The sequence below is a fragment of the Microcaecilia unicolor genome, chromosome 10 (genome assembly GCF_901765095.1).
Source record: "Microcaecilia unicolor chromosome 10, aMicUni1.1, whole genome shotgun sequence".
NCBI classification, from domain to species: Eukaryota; Metazoa; Chordata; class Amphibia; order Gymnophiona; family Siphonopidae; genus Microcaecilia; species Microcaecilia unicolor.
The window spans coordinates 184,646,312-184,669,189 of record NC_044040.1 but is presented as its reverse complement, the minus strand read 5'-3'; the positions used below and the strand labels follow the sequence as shown (position 1 = coordinate 184,669,189).

Genomic DNA, 22,878 nt, shown 5'->3' with positions numbered 1-22,878 from the left:
AGCTGAAGAAGGTACAGTCTGCTGGTAGGCTTGTGGTCCCTCTAAAATTTCCGCTAAGACCCATGGAGAGGCATTTTCGATATGACGTCCAAGTCCAGTTATAGACGTTTTGCTGAAAATGTCTGAAATTCTTATCCTGAACATAGCAATTTTTGAACCAGAAAATGTCGTTTTGTTTTGAAAATTTCCAGATGGTTTTCTGCTTATTACGTATTTCTTTAGGTACCATTTAAAAAAATGTTAGAGAGAAAAACGCACAAAAAAAAGCCATAGGGATGGCTGTGTGGCACCATTCCTAGTAAACTGGCCACACAGACATCCCAGCAGAGCAGAGGGACAGCTTAGTGGTCAATGCAGTGGACTTCACATAAAGGTACAAATCTGACCTTAAAACCTATATTTTGTATTGTGAGCCCTCCAGGAACACCTAAAACCCTACTGTACCTAACTGTACACCACTACAGATCTGCAGGTGTCTCCTATCTATCTGTACAATTGGTAGTTTGTGGGTTTTGGAAGGCTAACAATTTCCACCACAAGTGTACTAGTTAGAGTGGGATATGGACCTGGGTCCCTTTCTCTATAGTTCACTGTACTGACCACTAGCCCAGGGATGTCGCTGCTATGGGGCCACGGGGGCCAGGGCCCCTGTAGATTTGGCCCTGGACCCCCCCTACCGTCGACCCCCCCACCCGCTCGCCTGCCCGCTCACTCGCCGTCGCCTACCTGGGCTGGTGGGGACCCCATCCCCCGCCAGCCGAAGTCTTCCTTCCTTTCAGGTTTCTGAGTCTGATGTCCTGCATGTACAACATGCAGGACGTCAGACTCAGAAACCTGAAAGGAAGGAAGAAGACCGGCTGGTGGGGGATGGGGTCCCCGCCAGCCCAGGTAGGCGACAGCGAGCGGGAGGGTCGAGTCGGCGATGATGGCGGCAGCGGGGGGTGGTGGTGGCTAAAATGTGCCCCCTCACCTCGGCTCTGGCCCCCCCTACCGCTGAAGGTCAGATACGCCCCTGCACTAGCCTACTCCTGGGACCAGCTTGCTGCTCTAATAGGAATGGCCATAATATCTGAAGCTGTCACAGAAGCTGGTATATACTGTCGCTGTCACATCTTTGGGGATGGGAGTGGATCAATTACCACTGGGGGATTAAGGGAGGTCATAACCTAATCCCATCAGTGGTTAGCTGGTCAGTTAGGGCACCTTTTTGTGAATTAGTCATGATTGAAACAGATCCAGATAAAAAGTCCAAATTTTTGCCCTAGGCGTTTTTATCTTGTTCCATTTTCCTGGGAAAACATGCAAATTCTAGGCCTGCCCAAAACATGCCCCCAATATGCCCCTTTGTGATTTAGATGTTCAGAGGAAATCCTCTCAAATCTGAGTTTTGAAAAATCACAACTTGGACTTTTTCCCATGAAAAATGTCCATCTGGCACTTTTTGCCGCTTTTGAGATGTTTTTTTTTCTGTTTTGAAAATGAGCACCATAATGTACCCTTCCAGATTATAGAGGAGTTTCTATATATGGCGCTTAAAAAAAATCAGCACTGAAGTTGATATTTCAGCGCAGATATCTGTGTGCATCCATTTACACCAACAAAAACCTCAGCACGTAGATGTAGGCCCACAAGGCCATATTCTATAACTAGGCGCCTAAATCTTGGAACGTCCATGAAACACCCATTTCCCCGCCTATAACTATGCCCCTTTTTGTCTCCGCACGTTAGAAGTTTGGCACACATCGTTACAGAATACGCTTAGCGAGTTGTGCGCTTAAATTCTAATCAGTGCCAATTAGTGCTCATTATTGCTTGTTAAGTGCAGAAATTACGCTCTTTAGCTTGTTAAGCCAATTAAGTTACGCACGGTGTTATAGAATCCATACCAATTTTGGTGCCTAAATCTAAGCGTACTATATAGAATCCAGGGGTAAATGTATAAGTTGGCTTGTGAATATGCATTGATTTTTTTTTTAGTTTAACATTTTAACAGAGATGTGTTCTTTTTTTATTATCATGTTTCTTTATAGTACAAATCTGACTACAATACTACAGAAGGTAATCATATATTTACTGAATATGATACCTCATTGACATTATATTACAACAACAACTGGTGTAACAGACATTACAAGAAAGCTTCCGTGAAGTGCCCATGTATATATGTTGCCATTTAATCATATCACTGTTAATTTTTGCAACTCCATAGTTATATCCTACCACAGTTTTAGTTTCATTCTCCATTTGTCTATTGGCAGTAGTTATTTACAGGTGTTTAGTAAAGCAGTGCAAATGTAATTAACATACTCTTGTGTTATATTTGATTTAGCAGAGAGTAGTGACTGCACAAGCAAGAACACAATCTTTACAGAAGTAGTTTTGACACATCCTGAGGAAAATGGATCTATTTTTCACCCTTCATCTCTGCCCAGTAAAAGTGTTTATCAGCGTGGCTTTCCTGCTATGTCTAATAAGGAATTAAACCTGGCAAATGGAAGACTTGAAGCAGATCCTACCAAAGAATGTTGTGAAGATCATCCTTCCTGGCAACTGAAAGAGGCAAATTTGGAAACTGAAAGGCCCAAAGAGCAGAAATGTAATGGTCTTGAAAAATTCCATGATCAAAAAGCATCAGAGACTGACAATGACAAGTATGATGCTAAAGAAGATTTCGTGAGTGCTACGTTTTCTGTAACTAGTATATCTGCTACTGCTTGTACTGACACCCATGATTTACATTCATCTACAGCTGTACAAGATAGTGAAATTTCCTGTCTTATAGGGGACCTCTCCTCAACAAATGGAAGTGAGTTGGGTAGTTCTGTCTCTGCATTGATTAGAGAGTTCGATGCAATGGAAGACAAAACACATCTGACTTGTGTTTCAAGCCTTCAATGCAGTAACAACCAGACATTCATATCAGAATATCCACAAGTATCAATGCGTGCTCTAAACACACCCCAGAAACGTACTTCTTCTGGTGTAAACCCAGTAGAATTGTTGTCATACTCCATACCAGACTGTTCTGTGTTCTCCAGCCCTGAGACTTCAGAGTGTTCTGTATATCCAGTTGTTTATGAGGAGGTTCCTTCTCCAGCTCCTGAATATAAATCATTGAAAGAAGTTGATAACCACAAATTACACTACAGAGAGGAGAACCTATCGGTTTCATCTTCAGTATCGCCACTTCATTTATTAAATACACAGCCCATGAAAAGGTGGATGACAAGCTGGGATGTTCTAGAAAATTGTAGGGATTCATATACTTCCAGTAGTTTGACTTCTGAGCATTTACTTCTGAATCCTTCTGTAGACTCTGGCAACAGCAGACTAATGGAAACTGGAGAATCCCAAGATCTATTGCTAACGTATGAATGCGAGGCCGAGAATGTGAAGCAACTTGGTTCTCCATTGGAACTGAATTATAATCAAAATTCGGCGTATGGTAGTATGACAAATTCTGAAATTAATAGGCTAGAGAATTTTAAAAATGCAGTAAAACATCAAAGTTCTTACCCGGTTTATCAAAGCCTGGACTTCCCGGATGATCACCTGCAAACCTCAGACATACCAAATGATTTATTGTTGATATCCCAAAGAGGCAGGCTATGTAATAAGTCCAGTAAACAATTGCCTTTCCATTCAGTTACAACAATTAAGCATCCTAGTCCTTGTAAATCAAAGAGCCTTGGAGATTTGACATCTGAGGACATCTCTTGTAATTTTGAGAGCAAGTACAAATGTATAAGTAGAAGTTTTACTGCGACTGGCAGTGAAGATGATCTAAAGGTTTCTTCTTGGAATAACAAACCACAGTCTACAGATACTCTAACAGAACAATTGCGAAAACTTGTGTCCTTTGAACAGGAAGACAGCAGTGAATCTGTGCACTGTATACAGAATGACACTGATCTTCCCAAACCATTAGTCAGAAAGCTTTCTTCCAGAAGTCAAAGCAGAGTGCGTCATATAGCAAGCCGTGCCAAAGAAAGGCAAGAAGCAAACAAGCAGAAACTTGCAAATTCTAACATAGCTGGAGTCGTTTTTCGAAACAAATCATCACCTTCTCCTAATGCTTTTAATAGGCACTCCACTGGTTCTTACATAGCTGGATATCTCAGCAACTTTAATGGAGATACTCTGGAACATTCTGGGATACCAGAGAGTTCCTGTACTCCGTTGAACTTTACACATAATGATCCATTTTGTACAGATGGCTCAGTATTACAAACTGATACTAGCACTGCTGATGAGCCAGAAATTTATTTCCTACTGAGATTGTAAATTATATAAAAAATATTTTTAAATGTTTTTGCTTATGTAACAGGGACCTTGGTGAGCCCCCTTTTTAGTGGCACATTCTTAGGACTGCAGAACAATTCATTTGGTTTGGATCCTGAGAGGTGGGGTAAAAGACAGTCTCCAAGGCCTTTGTTTGGAGCAAGATACCCAATCCACACACTCTTCTCTGCTCCATACTTCTTCCTTACTCTATGGACAGCACTTCTGTAGTGGGCGGACCGGGGCACTAAACTCTCTCATTGTAAAACTCTATGAAAGCTACTGTGTGCCATTTTGGTCCCTGTAGGAAACCAAGTACAAAGTCTAATTTAAGTTACTTCTCTCGCTGTATCCCTATTTACATAAACACACAGCATACAATGTTGTGGATTAAAATAATAATTTACTGGGTGAGATTTTTTAAACAGAATTCATATGTTGGATTTTACAGATTTTGACAACTCAAAGCTACTAAAGATCTGTAGGCTTCTCGGATAATTGATTAAATTGTTGGGATTCTCCTTTGGCACTCCTCTCTTGTACTGTAATTCCATGCCCTCTGGAATCTGGAAGGGCTAAATTCCTGTCCTTTTTTTTCACTCTAATAGTAATTGTTTCTCCTTAATTGTTTTGCCTTGATTCTAGATAGCTCCTTAATTCTCTTTTCTTTCTTTTCCTTCACCACTGTTTCTCCACACACATAGCCCTACTCACATTCAGCAGCTCTAATCAAACTTTTCTGTTCCTGGATCCAATCTAGATCATCCAGATTTCTTGCACTTGCAGATCTCTCTTGCACGGTCACAACATGGTTCCTTTCAGAGCAACGTCTTCACTCACAGGTTGCCTTCTCCTGAGTATTCCTGTTAGGTTGTTGTTGAGTTTGAGAGTACTTTAATTTATATCCCTTTTGCAGTGATACAAGCCTTACCCCCACTGAACATGCTCTGGCAGTCATCAGCTGGGTAAGAAAGGAAGGCATGAACTGAACTTCACTCTGAGGAACACTCCTTTTCCTTTAGGTAACCCCTCTTTTTCCTTTGTTTGAGACTGGGGTGGTACTGTAGACCCCATCCCTCCACAAAGGAATAGTACCAGAGAGGCTGGAGTCTCGTCATCCATTCAAAAGATTTTGAGACTCTGAGTTGTTGCTCTATTCTTGCTTTTGATAGAAAAAAAGAGGTAGAAGACCCTTTTACTTTCAAAGCTCTACCATATATGACTTCTGGGACACACATAGCTCCTCTCCTGGTTGCTTCTTTCAGGGAATCCAGCTAGAAAATTCCTGAATAGTCAGTACAGCAAAAGTAATAATCTTTTACTAGGGCAGTTAGTGACACTTCGGTCACGCTTAAAAAGTATTTTAAGAAATGTTTAAGTTAAAAAGAAAAAAAAAGATTTTTTTAGGGCTTGAATTACTAATGCACATTAATACATTAAAATGCATTAATGCAAGCTATGAATGTTAGGGGCCTATTTGTTAGCGGCATTGTTTTAACATGGGAACTAATGCAAGCTAGCAGTGTAATGCCACACTAATAATGCAACATGTCAAATGCTAGCATGTGCTAATGTGGAAGAGGTTAGGAACTGCACCATACAGTTCATACAGAGGTCATTATTGCTATTAACTGCTAATGCATCAGATAATGCAGAGCAGTTAACACCATCAAGAACTATAGCCATCATCTGCATCTTGTGTTTTCTGCCATGCTGTTCACATGCAGTAGTGATTTTGTTTTCTCATTAACTGCAAGGCTTCCTTCCCCAACATTAACACAGAGGCTTTGCATTTAACACGTGTTAGGGGAGATTCTATATATGGCGCTTTAAAAAAATTGGCACAGAAATCAATGCCAACTATGCATCCTATATAATAATTCTCACCTCCAACGTTCTGACGCTGCCTGGGACCGTGGCTCCCTTGGATGTGGTCTGCTACCTGCGGTAGATAACATTGACGTCATACTGACGTCCGAGTATGCTGCTTTCCCTTATCTTCGTTCTGACTCTGGTCCCACCCTTGCGCAAACAGGAAATGAGGGCGGGACCAAAGTCAGAGCTCAGAGCAAAGAGAAGGAAAGGCAGTACACTCGCTGAGTCTGTTCGCTCTTCAATGCTGCCGACGGGACCCCAGTAAGAGAGGGGGAGAGGGGAGTTGGCGATTTTAGAGGAGGGGAACTGGCACTCGGACAAGGGTGGGACCAGAGTCAAAGCAAAGAGAAGGAAAGGCAGTACACTCACTGAGTCTGTTCACTCTTCAATGCTGCCAATGGGACCCCGGTAAGAGAGGGGGGATAGGGGGGGTTGGCGATTTTAGAGGGGGGGGGACTGGAACTCGGAGGGAGGACAGAGCGAAGGAGAATGACGGAGGGAGGGGGGCCTGCAACTCAGAGGGAGAACAGAGTGAAGGAGAGTGACGGAGGGAAGAAGCCATGGAAAACGGAGAGGAGGAAAGGGGACAGAGGGAGGGGGGAGGAAAACCTTGCTAGCACCCGTTTCCTTTCATACCGAAACAGGCGTTTTTTACTACTATTCTATAAACAGCACCTAGATTTAGGCATGGTATATAGAATACACATAGTTGATCATCTCAGCGCATAAAACTATGTGCTTTCATTTATATTGACGAAAATGTGGCGTAAATCCCGGCGCGCAGATTTAGACACACTGTTGTGCATGTAAATTCTAATTTTTGCCAATTAGTACTCATTATTGCTTGTTAAGAGCTGTTATCAACGCTGATTAACGTAAGCCAATTAAGGCGCGCTCTATAGAATCCAGGAGATTAGGTGCAAAATCTCAGTGTAGATCAGTAAATAGTAGAGATTAGAGATGTGGGTTCATTTGAAATGCTATGTGATTCCCATAATATTTCATGTTAAAGAAAACAGGGAAAAAACAAAATTCATGGGTTTTTTTTTTAAATGTTGTTAAGTGCAAACTATTTGCTCATGAGCCAAAATATCATGCATGCACATGTATGTGTGCACTGTTGGGAAAAAGTAGACAGTCTTTTGAGAATACACACTTTTTCAAAAGAGTGCACCCTCTCTGAAAAAGATTGCACTTGACACTGGTACTGAAAAAAAAAAAAAATAGCTCCCCCTCCCTCAAAAAATGAACACTCCCACAAATGGCATGACACAACATTCTTAGGCTGGTAAATAGAGACCTTAGCAAATAGGGGCTTGTATTGAAAAGTATTCATGTACATTAGTAAATCCATCAGGCCTTAAGTTATTCAGAGTGTTTATCTTCTTTTGATTTTATGTGTTCTTCCTGTTAAGAATAATGTGTATAGATCTGTATTTTTTAATGTATAACTCTTATTGAGAAGTTCTGAGTGATAGGAATGGCATTCGTTTGGTTTGAAGACTGATGGAGCCTTTTATTTGTAATGCATGTAAATTGTAATGTACAAGTCTTGTACATTTGCATGCAAAGTACTCTATTGTAATAAATAGTTGCTGTCTAAAAGAAAATTGCTACTCTGCATATAACTTTCAAAGACGTTTTCTTTCACATGTAGTTTACTTTTATATGAGCAGAAGTCAATATAGAAGGTAAATTTAAGTATAGAATCAGTATAGTCAAAATTCACCTTATTTATTGACACCTCCTCACAAAGGGGTTCTTTTGCTAAACTCCAGTAGAAAGTGGCCTTTCTGCTCCCTTATACGGGATTTTTCACTCATGTTCAGGCCATTTTTACTGCAGCCGGAAAATGGCCAATATCCCATTTTCCCTATTAATAGCCATCCGCTAATATTGCTATTAGCATGTGGCCATTAAAAAAACAGTGCGAAGCTCTTACTGGCACCTGTTTTGTAGGTAGTAAGGGCTCACATGCTAACCCTGCACTAATCAGTTATCACACGCTAATGTAGCTGCTCTGATTAGCGCAGAAACGCATATTCTCTGCCCCCAGGCACAGCCCTTCTGTTGAAAAATTAAAATGATTTTTTAGCATGTGGTTTGCACGTGCAGATTAGGAACTTGTAGCAAGACATCTGAACGCATCCCACGGTAAGCGTGCACTAGTGCTTACCGAAGCTTAGTAAAAGGACCCCATAACCTTGCATTTTTCTATGCATTTCTATATCAGTAAGGGCTAGTGTAAAGTTGCCACAATTAATGGTTTGTCTGGTCCCTTTCAATGTAAAATATACTTAATGTTTTTCATAAATTGACTTGATCAAGCAGTAATACATATAATTTTTCTCAAAGTATTATCCATTAACCACTGCTCCTAAACGTTCCAATTCATTCTATTTGCTTGTTTCTCTGCAACTATTTGTATATTAACATTTTTGGAGTAAAACGTGTGGACAACATTTTCTTAGTTTCTTTTAAATTATATTGTGGTTTCTACAAGTGACATCACTGTTAAGCTGTTTATATGAGAATGGGTTTTAGATAACCAATTAGTACAGCAACATGTTTTCTTAAACTGGTATAAAAAAGTACTATAAAAAATTTTTTTTTTGTTCCAAAGGAAAAGAAGAATTTGGTGGTGGTATTTCACCTATCAGATAAAGTTCTTACAATATCCCCTACTTTTGTATTAAAAGAAATGCATGCTCTTTATGGTGTTTCAGAACTATATGGCAGTAAATAGGAATTTCTTCCATTTATCAGTTAAAAACATTACTTCTAAGTTATTGATTTTAAAATATTTTGAAGCTGTGGCCTTGCTATCCTCTGAACTCATGGGGGGGGGGGGGGGGCAGCCATGTTCAGAAAAATCACAGATGAGCCTCTATGCAATGGAATCTGATATCTTGTTGTGAAATAGATATAGATACCACACTCATAGAATCCAAAATACATAAAATTGGGTTGAAATTGTCTGTGCTATCTGGGGATTTTTCCCTTCATAAGCAAACATGGTTTCTCAACAAATCAACAGATAGATGCTAACCGGGAGTGGACTTGAGGGTGGTCTGGGCCCTAAGGCACTGAGCGAGACCTGGGTCCCCTGCCTGGCCCTCAGCTGATGCCCCCACTGCCCCGGTCCTACCCGAGGGGTCCTGATAGTCTGGTGGCCTCTGCGGGAGGGGGGGGGGGCATATTGTTCCCTGCCCACTACGCTGCAGCTATTCCCCTGCCTGCTGGCGCCATTGTGTTTTCAAAATGGTGGCCAAGACTTCCCACAGTAGTCTTTCGGGTCTCGATAGTCTTGCTAGACTTCCGCAGAGAGTCTTGGCAACCATTTTTAAAATACAGTGGTGCTGGGGGGGGGGGGGGGGAGAATAGCGGCAGCCCAGTGAGTCAGGCTGGAAAGAAAATGTTCCCACCCCCCACTGAGGCCACTAAATCACCAGTGGCGCGCCGGGCATCCGGGCAGAGCCTCTGGGCCCCCTGGAGCCTCTAGGCCCTCGCTCACTACCTGGTTGCCTGAATGGTCAGTCCGCCCCTCACGCTAACACTCTCAATGTTTCGGTGATCTGTTGAGAAACTGTTATGGATTCTGCGAGTGTGGTGGTACTCATATCTATTTCACAATGAGACAACGACCCCTGGTGCAATCAATAAAGAACTGCCATTGGACTTGTGATTTTGTCTCTTTTTTTTGGCCCCCTCCGCTCTATCTAGGTTCTTTGTATAGCCTGTGGGGATTCGTTTTCTCTGTGTTGATCTGAATTCAAGAAAGCATGGGAGACGCAGAGGATTTCTGAGGGAGAGAAAGAGATTGTAGAGCTAAGCAGTTAGCGTGGATGAGCAGACTTGCTAGGCAGTATTCTTTATATCTGCTGTTCCTTTTCTCTGTTTCTATAAAACTGATTTGTCACTTTGAGCTATTCATAATGTTATAGTTGTATTTCTCTATAAATGATTGCAGTAAAGAATTTTCCTGGCTCAGATTACCTTTACATGCCAATAGTAGGCCTTGAAGTCTTTTGTTCAGTGTGTGGCGGCAGCCAAAAAAGCAAAGAGGATGCTAGGAATTATTAGGAAAGGGATAGTAAATAAGGCCAAGAATACTGTAATGCCTCTGTATCACTCTATGGTGTGACCTCATCTTGAGTATTGCGTTCAATTCTGGTCGCCATTTCTCAAAAAAGATATAGCGGAATTAGAAAAGGTTCAAAGAATAGTGACCAAAATGATAAAGGGGATGGAAATCCTGTCATTTGAGGAAAAGCTACAGCATTTAGGTCTGAGGGGAGATATGATTGAGGTCTACAAAATGCTGAGTGGTGTAGAATGAGTAGAAGTTAATCGATTTTTTGCTCTTTCAAAAAGTACAAAGACGAGGGAACACTCTGAAGTTACATGGAAATACTTTTAAAACAAAAGGAAATATTTTTTCACTCAACAAACAGTTAAGCTCTGGAACTCAATTCCGGAGAATGTGGTAAGAGCGGTTAGCGTATCTGGGTTTTAAAAAAAAATGTCTGGACAAGTTCCTGGAGGAAAAGTCTATAGTCTGCTATTGAATTAGACATGGGGGAAGTTACTGCTTACCTTGGGATTGGTAGCATGGATTGTTGCTACAATTTAGGTTTCTGCCAGGTACTTGTGACCTGGATTGGCCACTATTGGGAAACAGAATACTGGGCTAGATGGACCATTGGTCTGACCCAGTATGGCTATTCCTATGTTCTTATGTTCATTTATCTTGTTTGAAGCATGACAACTATAACATTTCTTGATGGCATCACAACACATTTTTCTTACAAAGTATTTGGATGAGTAGTGCCAAAATAGAATTTAAGCGCTTCTTTTTGTTTCATCATCAAATATAATTTTTCCCCAGTTTTTGCAATTTTAACAAGTTCAGTGAATGGTCTTCATGGCACAGTGCTTGTCTACTTGTATTATGACTTGATGCCAACCCAGGACTTCCTGAGTCTCGTATATGGCATTGCTTATTTATTTTTAGACTGCAAGCATATTGAGTGGAAGTATGTTTGCATTAATAAAAATCCTACTGAGAGAACTCACGCTGCTCTTTTAAAGAGTTATACTTTTTGAAAATATTGATAGATGCTACTGATGCAGATAAATAAATGCCTGACCTTTAGTAAGAATGGAATCCAGTGGACTGCAGAAAAATTGGATGATGGTGTCAGGTTTCCTGTTTTGATATGTCTGAATGCCATGATTCAAAAGAAATCGTTCTCTTATAGTGAATCGCCAAATACAATAGACAAAAACTTGGAAAGGTATAATATAAAGACTCTTTGTCTTGAGAAAGAAAATGAGGTTATTGCTAAAGTCTGCCTGCCCTTGGAAGGTGATTTACTTTTCTGTTAGGCCAACCACTAATGGCTCAGCCATGGATTGAGAACTTGATTTTGTCTAGTTAGAGTTCAGTTATCTGTCCTCCCAAATGCAATTGGAGATATAAAACACTACAGGAAGAAAGCAATTAGTAATTGTATATCACAGCTATCTGGTCATCTTATGGGTTGCAAAGTACTTAAGAATAAGTATTGGAAATATTAAGGGCAATTTACCCATTTTCTTTCAAAGGTTAGTAGCTACAATGAAAATAAAGGTACAACAATTTTATTTTCATATGAAATCTAACAGTTTGTATTTTGCCCTTTCAGGAATAAGTAATCTGAGTAATATCAGCCTCTTTAGAGAAAATCTGTTTAAAGCTTGCAAAGGTGTGTTCCATGGGGTATATACATTTTTCAAAGGTATTCTTTACCTATTGCACTTACCAGAAATGAAATGTACTCAGCATGCATTCCAGCTGCTGCCATCCCTCCTCCTCTCCAACTAATAATTTTAGTTAGGTGTAAGTGGCAAGAATATGTGCATAAGTACATAAGCACCGCCATACTGGGAAAAGACCAAGGGTCCATCAAGCCCAGCATCCTGTCTCTGACAGCGGCCAATCCAGGCTTCAAGAACCCGGCAACCCCCCCCCCCCCCCCCCCAAAAAAAAAAAAAAAAAATTTAATAATGTTCAATTGACTTTTCCCTCAGGAATCTGTCCAAACCCCCTTTAAATTCCGTAAGGCCAGCTGCTGTCACTACATTCTCCGGCAACGAGTTCCAGAGTCTAACTACATGCTGAGTAAAGAAAAACTTTCTCCTGTTTGTTTTAAATCTACCATATTCTAGCTTCATCTTGTGTCCCCTGGTTTTGTTGTTGTTTGAAAGTGTAAACAAACGCTTCGCATCTGTCCGCTCTGATCCACTCATTATCTTGTAGATTTCTATCATATCACCCCTCAGCCGCCTTTTCTCCAAGCTGAAGAGCTCTAACCTTTTCAGCCTTTCCTCATAGGGAAGTCGTTCCATTCCCTTTATCATTTTCGTTGCCCTTCTCTGCACCTTCTCTAATTCCTTTATATCTTTTTTTGAGATGCGGCGACCAGAATTGGACACAATACTCAGTGTGCGGTCGCACCATGGAGCGATACAATGGCATTATAACATCCTCGTGTTTGTTTTCCATCCCTTTCCTAATAATACTCAACATTCTGTGCGCTTTCTTAGCCGCCGCCGCAGCACACTGTGGTGAGTGAATAGGTTCCCTGGCAAATGCATACTAGGGTTGGGCTGTCGTTTGAAATGAATGCCAATAATCGTGTATACTATTGTGGAATAGTATGCCCTATTCCCTGGAATCTATAAATGGTGCTTCAAAATGCATGCTCAAATTTGGGCATGTGTCCAATTTGTGCATGCAGTTTACGTGAATAATGAGTCCCATTAGAGCTGATTAGGCCCTAACAATTATCAGTGCTAATTGCACTATTTAAAAACTGTGTGTAAATTTGCATGCAGATCAAAAAAGGGGGCATGAGAAATGGGCGAATCAGGGACATTCCTGCAATTTAGGCTTGTTATTATAGACCACGGGAGAACCGTTCCTTATTTATGTTGCACCTAAAAGTAGTTGCAGATCTCAGTGCTAAGCACTATTCTATAAACGGTGCCAAACTTTGGAGAACTTTTGCTATGCTACGATAAAAGCGGGCCTGCTCTAGTGTTAGTACATGTTTTTCATGCGAGCTGAAGCCTCCTTTTACCGCAATGGATAAAAAGCTGTCTTTTTTTCTTGACAAGAAATGGCCATGCGGTAAGTGAACCACTTACCATGTGGCCATTTCAAGGGGGGAGCAGTTAACACCACCCATTGAGGTGGTGGTAAGGGTTCCCACTCTATCCCAACAGTAACCAGGCAGCAATTGCCGCTGACTAAGCACCGATGCTACAAAAATAGAAAATATTTTTGTAGTGCCAGACATTGCACGTGCCGGGGATGGGAACCACCGCCGGGCTCCTGCGGTAGCCCAGTGATAGTTATAGATTGGTGCATGGCAAGCCCATTGTCGCATGCCAACCGTTTAGTAAAAGGGCCCCTTTGAGCGCCGTTTCTATAATAGTGCTAAACTCTGTATATTTCAGTGCCAGTCTTTTGGTGCCATTTAAAATATTTACCCTTATATGCACATAGGACCAGGTGCTGAAATTTGGCCACTGGATAAAATAGGTACAGAGTGTTCTTTATAGAATAGTGCTTTAGAGCCCATTTCCACGTCCAAATTTTGGCACTAGTATTTACACCAGATTAAACCTGGTGTAAATGCTGGCACCCAACTCTTAGCATTTGAGCGCAGAAATAGCAGTAGTCTATAAATCCACATGCAAATATTTGGAATGCCCCTACCACACTCCTGTCCATGCCCCCTTTTGAGTTGAATGCTAGGGGAATTAAGCGCACAGGGTTATAGAATAGTGTGCAGGAAGATGCATGTGCAAAATCTAATTATTGCCAATTAACTGCAATAATTGATTGACATTAGTTTATTGCTAGTTAATGGCTTGTTAATTAGTTTACATGTGGATTGAATTTCAGCATTCAAGGGTGCTATATATAGAATCCGGGATATGTTTCTTTGAAAATACTGGAGCAGTCATGTTCTCCAATAGTAAAGGCATATTATTTGCCATTAGTAGGGACAGATGTTTCCTTTGATGAACTTAATGTGACTCAGATTATTACAGGAGATGACCAAGAAGCAGTTCCAGCAATGCTGATAGCAAATTTTGCACTTGAGCCTGATAGAGCTTGGGTGTTGCATCTATTTCTTAGAAAATGAGAGGAAAAATTTCTGAATGGCTTGGTTTGAGTATTTCCAGATGTGGCCATATAACTCAGAAAAGACAAAAATTTGTTCCTTGAGATGAGATCTAGGGTATTACAACTTGGTGGGATATTTTGGTTCAGTGTCCCATGTAAATGTGTTATCAGGTTGCAGTCAGATATATTTTTTTATGAGCCAGTTCATCTAAGTGCCTTTTTGTCATCTAAGAGGATGTCATCTTCAGCTGCTGTGTCAAGTCTTCTAAGTCTTCTGGTGTGACTTCAATAAACTTTTACATACAAGTACTCTGGTGTCTCCCTGGTGTTCTTTGGAAGAGCCAGCCCACCCTACTCCTTGATTCGTGTACACGATGGTCGTAGGGACAGAATGTTCCTCCATGTTTTGTGGCTGATCTGCCTCTCCCCCAGTCATCTTCAGTAACCATGAGACTACCTACTGTGACATGTATACCTTGATATGAAGGAATTTTGTGCTTTGTATAGTGTATGTATATTCTGATTATTATTCTGCAATGGCTTGGTATTGTGCCTTGGATCTCCCACGCTTAGTGGACTGTTATGGGTCATTGTATACATATTTTTATTGAGATTTGTTTTTTCTTTTTCTCTCTCTTTTTTTTTTTTTTTTTTAGAGTATTCTATTTCTGTACCAAGTGTTTTCCTTGTGTAATATTTAAATTCAATCAACATAAAATAATAAAAAATAAGAATCCGGGGGATAGGGGGGGTGAAGTGCTTCTGTGTACAAAGGAAGAGTGTGAACTTGGGGGGTGATTGTGTCTGATGACCTTAAAGTGGCCAAACAGGTAGAAAAAGCGACGGTCAAAGCTAGAAGGATACTTGGGTGCTTAAGGAGAGAGATGACCAGCAGGAAGAAAGAGGTGATGGTGCCCTTGTATAATTCTCTGGTGAAGTCCCATGTAGAGTAGTCTGTGCAATTCTGGAGACCGCGCCTACAGAAAGGTATAAACAGGATGGAGTCAGTCCAGAATGTGATTAGCACGCACAACTGCATGTGTTAGGTGCCAGCATTTACACCAGGTTCAGGCATAATTGTTGTGCCAAAGTTAGGAGCAAGATCCATGCTAAGCTAATATACTTTAAAGGTCACGCACCCTTTGCAGAATACTAGTTCGGTGTGGATCTCCCTGGTGCCTAATTTTGGGCGTGCCCAACATGGTGAATTATGGCATAGAAACAAGAACTAATTTTGTTAGTGCAGAATTGCTTTACAAATTTAGCATAAACAAATATATCAATGCAATTGTGTCTAAACAACAACAAAAAAATCAGAAGCACATAAGTAATGCCACACTGGGAAAAGACCAAGGATCCATCGAGCCCAGCATCCTGTCCACGACAGCGGCCAATCCAGGCCAAGGGCACCTGGCAAGCTTCCAAAATGTACAAACATTCTATACATGTTATTCCTGGAATTGTGGATTTTTCCCAAGTCAATTTAGTAGCGGTTTATGGACTTGTCCTTTAGGAAACTAACCCCTTTTTAAACTCTGCCAAGCTAACCGCCTTCACCACGTTCTCTGGCAACGAATTCCAGGTTTAATTGCGTGTTGGGTGAAGAAAATTTTTCTCCAATTTGTTTTAAATTTACTACACTGTAGTTTCATCGCATGCCCCCCAGTTCTAGTATTTTTGGAAAGCGTGAACAGATGCTTCACATCCACCTGTTCCACTCCACTCAATGTTTTATATACCTCTATCAGATCTCCCCTCAGCCGTCTCTTCTCCAAGCTGAAAAGCCCTAGCCACCTTAGTCTTTCTTCATAGGGAAGTCGTCCCATCCCCGCTATCATTTTAGTCGCCCTTCGCTGCATCTTTTCCAATTCCATTATATCTTTCTTGAGATGCGGTGACCAGAATTGAACACAATACTCAAACCATAACACTGGTGTTTTATTTCTACATTTATGCTGCTGCACCAACTGAAAACTGTGAAATTCAGGAAGTACATTTGGATGAAAATGGCTATTCGGCTCCAATTTAAGTTTGTGCAAATTGGCTCTTTCAATGCTTATGCTTCTTTGGGTAAACTGCTAATCATTAACAAAAACATTTTGGGCTAGATTCTATATATGGCTGCTAAAATCTAGGTGCACACCCAATTCACACATGCAATTTAATTGATAATTAGCAGTGATAATTGGGCACTAATAATTATCAGTGCTAATTGGCATTAATGAAAATGTGCACGCACATCTTTAGGTGCTGGGGAATGGAGGTGCAGCCATGGGAGGGGCATGGGGGATTGGTGCATTACTGAAATTTGCATGCAGTTTTGCTGAATATGGGGGATTCACATCTAATTTAGGCATGAGAATTTATATCAGGTTTTAGTTGGTGTAAATCCTTGCACCCAAAATTGAGTGTGGCTCCCAGAACCAAACACTATTCAATAAATGACCTAATAGTGCAGCGGGTTGAAGACCTGGAGAACAGAGTTCAATTCCTGATGCTGCCTGATGGTTGGCACTGGGTTGAGATCCTGGAAAACCAGGTTCAATTCCTTCTGCAGCTCCTTGTGATCCTGGGCAAGTCACTTAGCCCTCCATTGCCCCAAGTACAATATACTATTTAGATTGTGAGCCCATTAGGGACAGTGCAAGTACCTATAATAAAAAATTGTAAAAGTCCAAAAACAGAAGGCAAATAGCTCCACTTGAGTAAAAAGCACCAAGCTTGAAACAGTAGAGCAAAGAAAAGATCTTATGTTTTAAAAGAGCCTTTAATAAAGGCTATTTTGGACACCATCTGTGAGAAGATCTTTTCTTTGCTCTACTGTTTCAAGCTTGATAAAAAATTGTAAACCATATAGTCACCTCATGGATTATATGCGGTATATCAAGTGCTGAAAATCTATATAAATAATTCTCACCTGCAACATTCTGAAGCTCACTCTGTGGGAGGGAAACACTGAAGGCTAGGCTGTCAGCAACACTCACTCTCACTCAAGCACCACTCACTGTCACTCATAGACCCGCCCTCGACCACGCCCCTTCCGGATATAATTCGCAACCCCAACGTTCTAAATGAAGCCTCCAACTGGAAGTTGAGGCGTCGAGACCACTTTTTGCCCATTACTGTGTGCCCCGCCCTCGCGTCACAACGTGATGACGACGAGGGCGGAGCACTCCAGCAAACCAGGAAATGCGATCGACGACGGCGGAGCCATCCAGGAAAGCAGGCAACGCGATCCATGGAGCTGGTCCGCCCTCGCGTCACAACGTCATGACGGTGAGGGCGGAGCACTCCAGGAAACGCGATCGACGGATCGCTTCTCAACTGCCAGGCGCACCCAGCTGTGACGGTCCCCCCCCCCACCTCGCCGCATACAAACGGAACGGGAAACTGCTGGGAGTGCTGCCACAGCACAGCCACTGCACGAAATACTGTGTAAAGCAATATCAAAGTGGCTACACCAGGATGCTAACCGAGGCTGCAGGGCTTTACTGATCCAAAGATCCTTGACGCTACAACACCTGATCTACACAGTACAGCACAAAAATGATGCAACTCCACCCCCTCTAACAGCTGCATAAGGAAGATGAATGCCAAAGTAGCCCCTTGCACAGGCATCAACAGCTGCAGAATCACCAGGTTCAAAACCTGCGCTTTTACCATGCTGGGATTTACAGGCTGACCACATTTCACTTTTGCTTTCCCAACTGCCCTGCAAACCATATTTGCTCTTCACACCACAGCAGGGGCTGCTGACACCACAGAGGGAGAGGAAGGTATCTCTGTCACACAAACACACTCTCACACTCACTGTTTGTCTGTCTGTCTGTCTGTCTCTCTCTCTCTCACACACACAGTGTATCTGTGTGAAACACAGTGCTCTCACACACACTCGCGCCCAGATTCACTCACTCTCTGTCACACACACACATTCACTCTCTCTCTCTCGCACACAGTCACTATCACACACACTCTCTCAAACATACACACTCCGAGGAAAACCTTGCTAGCGCCCGTTTCATTTCTCTCGGAAAAGGGGCCCTGTTTACTAGTAAATAAATAAAAGATGCCCAACTCTTGAGTGTCGTTTATAGAATAACTCTTAGAACTAATTATCAGCATCCCAAATTTGGGCGCCATTTATAGACTTGAGTCCTATTTGTATGGAGTGTGATACAGAGGACAGCAACTGCCTTCTGCATATAGTCTTATGGTAACATGAAAAATTGACTATGAAGACTACTGTATGGCTGAATTATGCACATTCTATAGTTTTAGTTGTCTTTCGGGCAATTTTTCCAAGCAGGCTGAATATTGCTGCTAACTGGCCAAGTGCTGGTTCACCCTGAACTCTACTACCGGACTGCTACTACCTAGCGGGTTAGTGAATGGCTGGTTAGCAAAGACATTCAGTGGCTGGCCTGTCATTGTTTTCAGATGACTGCTATTCACCACAGTAAATGGACTGGGCCAAATGTTTTATAGTTTATTACTTTTAATCCGACTTTTTCCATACATAATCATATCACAAAAAAATATAAAACAGTAAAACACGGAACACAAAAAACAATGATATCCAAAACATTACTACATAAATTAAAACATGCATAAGGTCTTTTTTTTTTTTTTTTTTACACATTGTTCACTGCAGTCTAATCCCAGGAAGCCCCACATACTAACCAAAATAGATCACTCTTCAATTGTTTAGAAAAAAAAAGATATCTTTTTGGGTCCTAAGTATGAATGGCAGTTGGTTTCATTCTCTTTCCCTCCTTGTATATGTTTGGAAAAAATGATTTGGTACATCTCTATAGAAGGTAATGAGTGAAACAACACCTTGTTGTTGATTATATTCTAACCATGGTTTTCTTTATTTAAGCAAAATAACTGGAGAAACTACTACTACTATTTAGCATTTCTATAGCGCTACAAGGCATAAGCAGCGCTGCACAAACATAGAAGAAAGACAGTCCCTGCTCAAAGAGCTTACAATCTAATAGACAAAAAATAAAGTAATCAAATCAATTAATGTGTACGGGAAGGAAGAGAGGAGGGTAGGTGGAGGCGAGTGGTTACGAGTCAAAAGCAATGTTAAAGAGGTGGGCTTTCAGTCTAGATTTAAAGGTGGCCAAGGATGGGGCAAGACGTAGGGGCTCAGGAAGTTTATTCCAGGCGTAGGGTGCAGCGAGACAGAAGGCGCGAAGTCTGGAGTTGGCAGTAGTGGAGACGGGAACAGATAAGAAGGATTTATCCATGGAGCGGAGTGCACGGGAAGGGGTATAGGGAAGGACGAGTGTGGAGAGATACTGGGGAGCAGCAGAGTGAGTACAATTATAGGTTAGTAGAAGAAGTTTGAACAGGATGCGAAAACGGATAGGGAGCCAGTGAAGCAACTTGAGGAGAGGGGTAGTATGAGTAAAGCGACCCTGGCGGAAGACAAGATGGGCAGCAGAGTTTTGAACTGATTGGAGAGGGGAGAGGTGACTAAGTGGGAGGCCAGCAAGAAGCAGATTGAGGGGATTGAGGATGAGACTAGACAGATTCATTTGGATTTGCTTTGTGAGAACAGACTGTTACTGTGGAGATGGAGCAGTCTCTGAAGCTTGTAAAATTGTCTTGGTCAAAGCACTTAGGAGTTGTATTAATGTAAAATTAGCATGAATTTGAGCAGGAACCACAGAGGCACGTTTGTATTGTTATCCAAACTGGATTTCTGCCATGTGGGAGAGGGGATTCCCTCCTGAAAGAGGAGGGGGAGTTTTATGTTTCAGGAAAGCTTTGGAGGCTGACTTCACAGTAGCATTACTGAAGCAGGGTCACTGTGGATTTGTTTTCAGTACAGCTGGCTGAGCAGACTTTGAAGAACAGTGCTACTTTTCCCCCTTTTTGTTTACATGCACTGTTTGCTTACTGAATCACTGCTACCTCATGGCTGTGCTGGGCAGAAGTCAAGCAGAATCAGAGGAGGTGATGGGGTTGGAGTGATGGTCTCAATTCTGCTGACCTTGCGGTCCAGAGTGACCCCTGCCCCACTACTAAGGGAAAGATTGTGGCTTGCTAATATTTGTTTTAAACTTTCCTGCAGTCTCCATTGAGGGTAGCAGTGAGAGACTGAAGAGGAAGCGGTCAGCAAAGGTAAAAACAAAAAATAAAACCCGAGGCACTGCAAGGAGAGCTTTTTGACATGGCCATGAACAAAAAGGCCTGAGGTCCAGATGCACTAAACCTAACAAGCCAGCAACGTGGTTTTTACATTTGTTCTAGCTGGTTTAGTGACTAAAGGAGTACAAGGAATTAGAAAAGATATAGAGAAGGGCGGCAAAAATGATAAAGGGGATGGGATGACTTCCCTATGAGGAAAGGCTAAAGTGGCTAGGGCTCTTCAGCTTGGAGAAAAGACGTCCATTTATGCCAATGAAAACATGGTGTAAATCCCAGCGCCTGGATTTAGGTGCACTGGGCCATATTCTATAACTATATGTGCAAATTTCAGAATGCCCACAAAATGCCCATTTCCCTGTCCATAACCATGCCCCTTTTTACCTGCGCGTGCCAGAAGTTAGGCACAGTGCATTACAGAATACACTTAGCATGTGTGTAAATTTTAGTTATTGCTAATTAGTGCTCATTATTACTTGTTAAGTGCTGTTATCAATGCCGATTAGCTTGTTAAGCCAATCAAGTTACGAGCATTGTTATAGAATCTGCTTAGATTTCGACAAAGAACGCTAGCCATACTATATAGAATCCAGGGGTTAGTGCGTAGCAGCTAACCAGCTATATCACATGATATAGCTGGCAAGCCGAGAATATTCAGCACATAACCGGATAAGTTTGGTGACCAAATCGGGCCTCCCAAATAGCAGGTCTATCTTTGGCTGCTATAAATATAACCGGCCAGCGCTAAATATTGACTTGGCTGGTTATGTTTAAACTGAACCGTTCGGAGCAGGAGCAGTATTTCTGTCTTGAAGGTGGTCTGATATTGATTCACCCATTGTCTACACGTGTGCAATGAAGTATAACCGGTGAAGTGCCAGTTAAATTGGCAGCGGATCCTGGTTTAAGCGTAGAGGTCAACTAGTCCGCAGCTGCTGTATGGTGATATTGACTGAGAAATACCTGGGATCAATGCCATTATTTGTGATTCTACCATGGACGGGCGTCAATAATGCTGTAGCATACACAGTTTGACGCCAGTTTACTTTGGTGTTTTTTTACCAACAGCTTTATACTGCATGAAATGATATGTCTATGTTAAGTTGAATTATAAGTGCATGATCTGTAAACTTATGTTATTATGCTAAGATGACATTGAAATCAAAGTGTTAGGATAGATGGGTGAATGGTGTATGAAAGAGGTTAAGATATGATTTTATAACATATGGATTTTTGCCTCTGTGTGAATTCACACAGAAGTAATAAAAGAGGTATTTGAGAAAACATTTGTAGCACTGGAGTTTTTGTAGTGAGTGAATATTACTGGCACTCTGGTAGGTTGGTAGTTTATCCCCTAATTAGTTTAATACGTTTAAACTGGCCAAAAAGAAACCGGATATTCAATGCTGGTCACTGGAAATGGTCCTGAGATTGAATATCCAAGCTCAGCGCCAATCGTGGGAGTCAGCTGGCCTGCCTCCCGTGGGCTCAACATTGGCCCCTATAAATTTAGGTGCACATGTTATAGGGTGTAGGGCAGATCTGTGCACAACTCCTAATTGCTGCCAATTAAGTGCTTCTTAACTCCAATAGTTGATAGTACCTAATTAACTAATTAGTTTACACAAAGATCTGGGATCCAAACCCAATTTTCAGTGACCTATACAGAATCTGCTTAAACAACCTCATTTATTCCTTCCCTAAAGGGCTGCCCACAACCTCACTATTCCTAGTAGAAACCTTTCTGGCATCGGTCTCAGGCTGCATGAGTTCAGGGGTGCATGGGAAGTCTCAGGAGGAAGGATGGAGGAACAAGGTGCCTTATCTGCCGTGCATATATTCAGATAATGAAAAGAAAATCCCTATCTGCATTGTCCAGTAGTGCATTTGGAACCTTAATAGCACAGGGAAACAGGAATCAGTGCAAGTGAAGAGTTAAATAGAAGCCTACTTGGAAGTATTATTTACTACAAACGATTTTTGAAATCTGTGACAAACGCTTACAGCATATTACTTTTCTTCATGGTAATATGGATAAAATTCCTTTGCGAATGGTGCATCCATTTTTCTGAATATTATTGGGAATTTAGACTGTCAAGGCTGATCTACTCACAGTCTGAATACCTCGTCCAAATGTGATAGTCTCATTGGCTTTATTTTCTTTGAAGAACAGAGGCTATTTTGTTCCAAGAAAACCAATACAGTTTTTCTGGTGAACATTATTGAACTTTGTTAGTAATATGAAAAAGTGACATACTCTGTAGGTTAGAAATGCATTTGTTACAAACTATTCATAGATTTCTAAAGCAAGTTTTAATTTTAGTTGTCATTTTTTCCACTGAAAAAAATAGGGCATCTTTGGCCAGACAGACCAGTATTAATCT

General features: G+C 41.5%; 1 protein-coding gene across 1 annotated transcript in view; it reads left to right on the top strand.

Annotated features, from left to right (window-relative positions):
- PLCH1 (phospholipase C eta 1) overlaps positions 1-6,099 on the top strand; it is a 184,753-nt gene extending 178,654 nt beyond the window's left edge. The window contains exon 22 of the mRNA XM_030217030.1: positions 2,333-6,099. Coding sequence (XP_030072890.1) covers positions 2,333-4,284 — 1,952 coding nt within the window. The 3' untranslated portion in view covers positions 4,285-6,099. The remainder of the gene's footprint in view (positions 1-2,332) is intronic.
- The last annotated feature ends 16,779 nt before the right edge of the window (positions 6,100-22,878 follow it).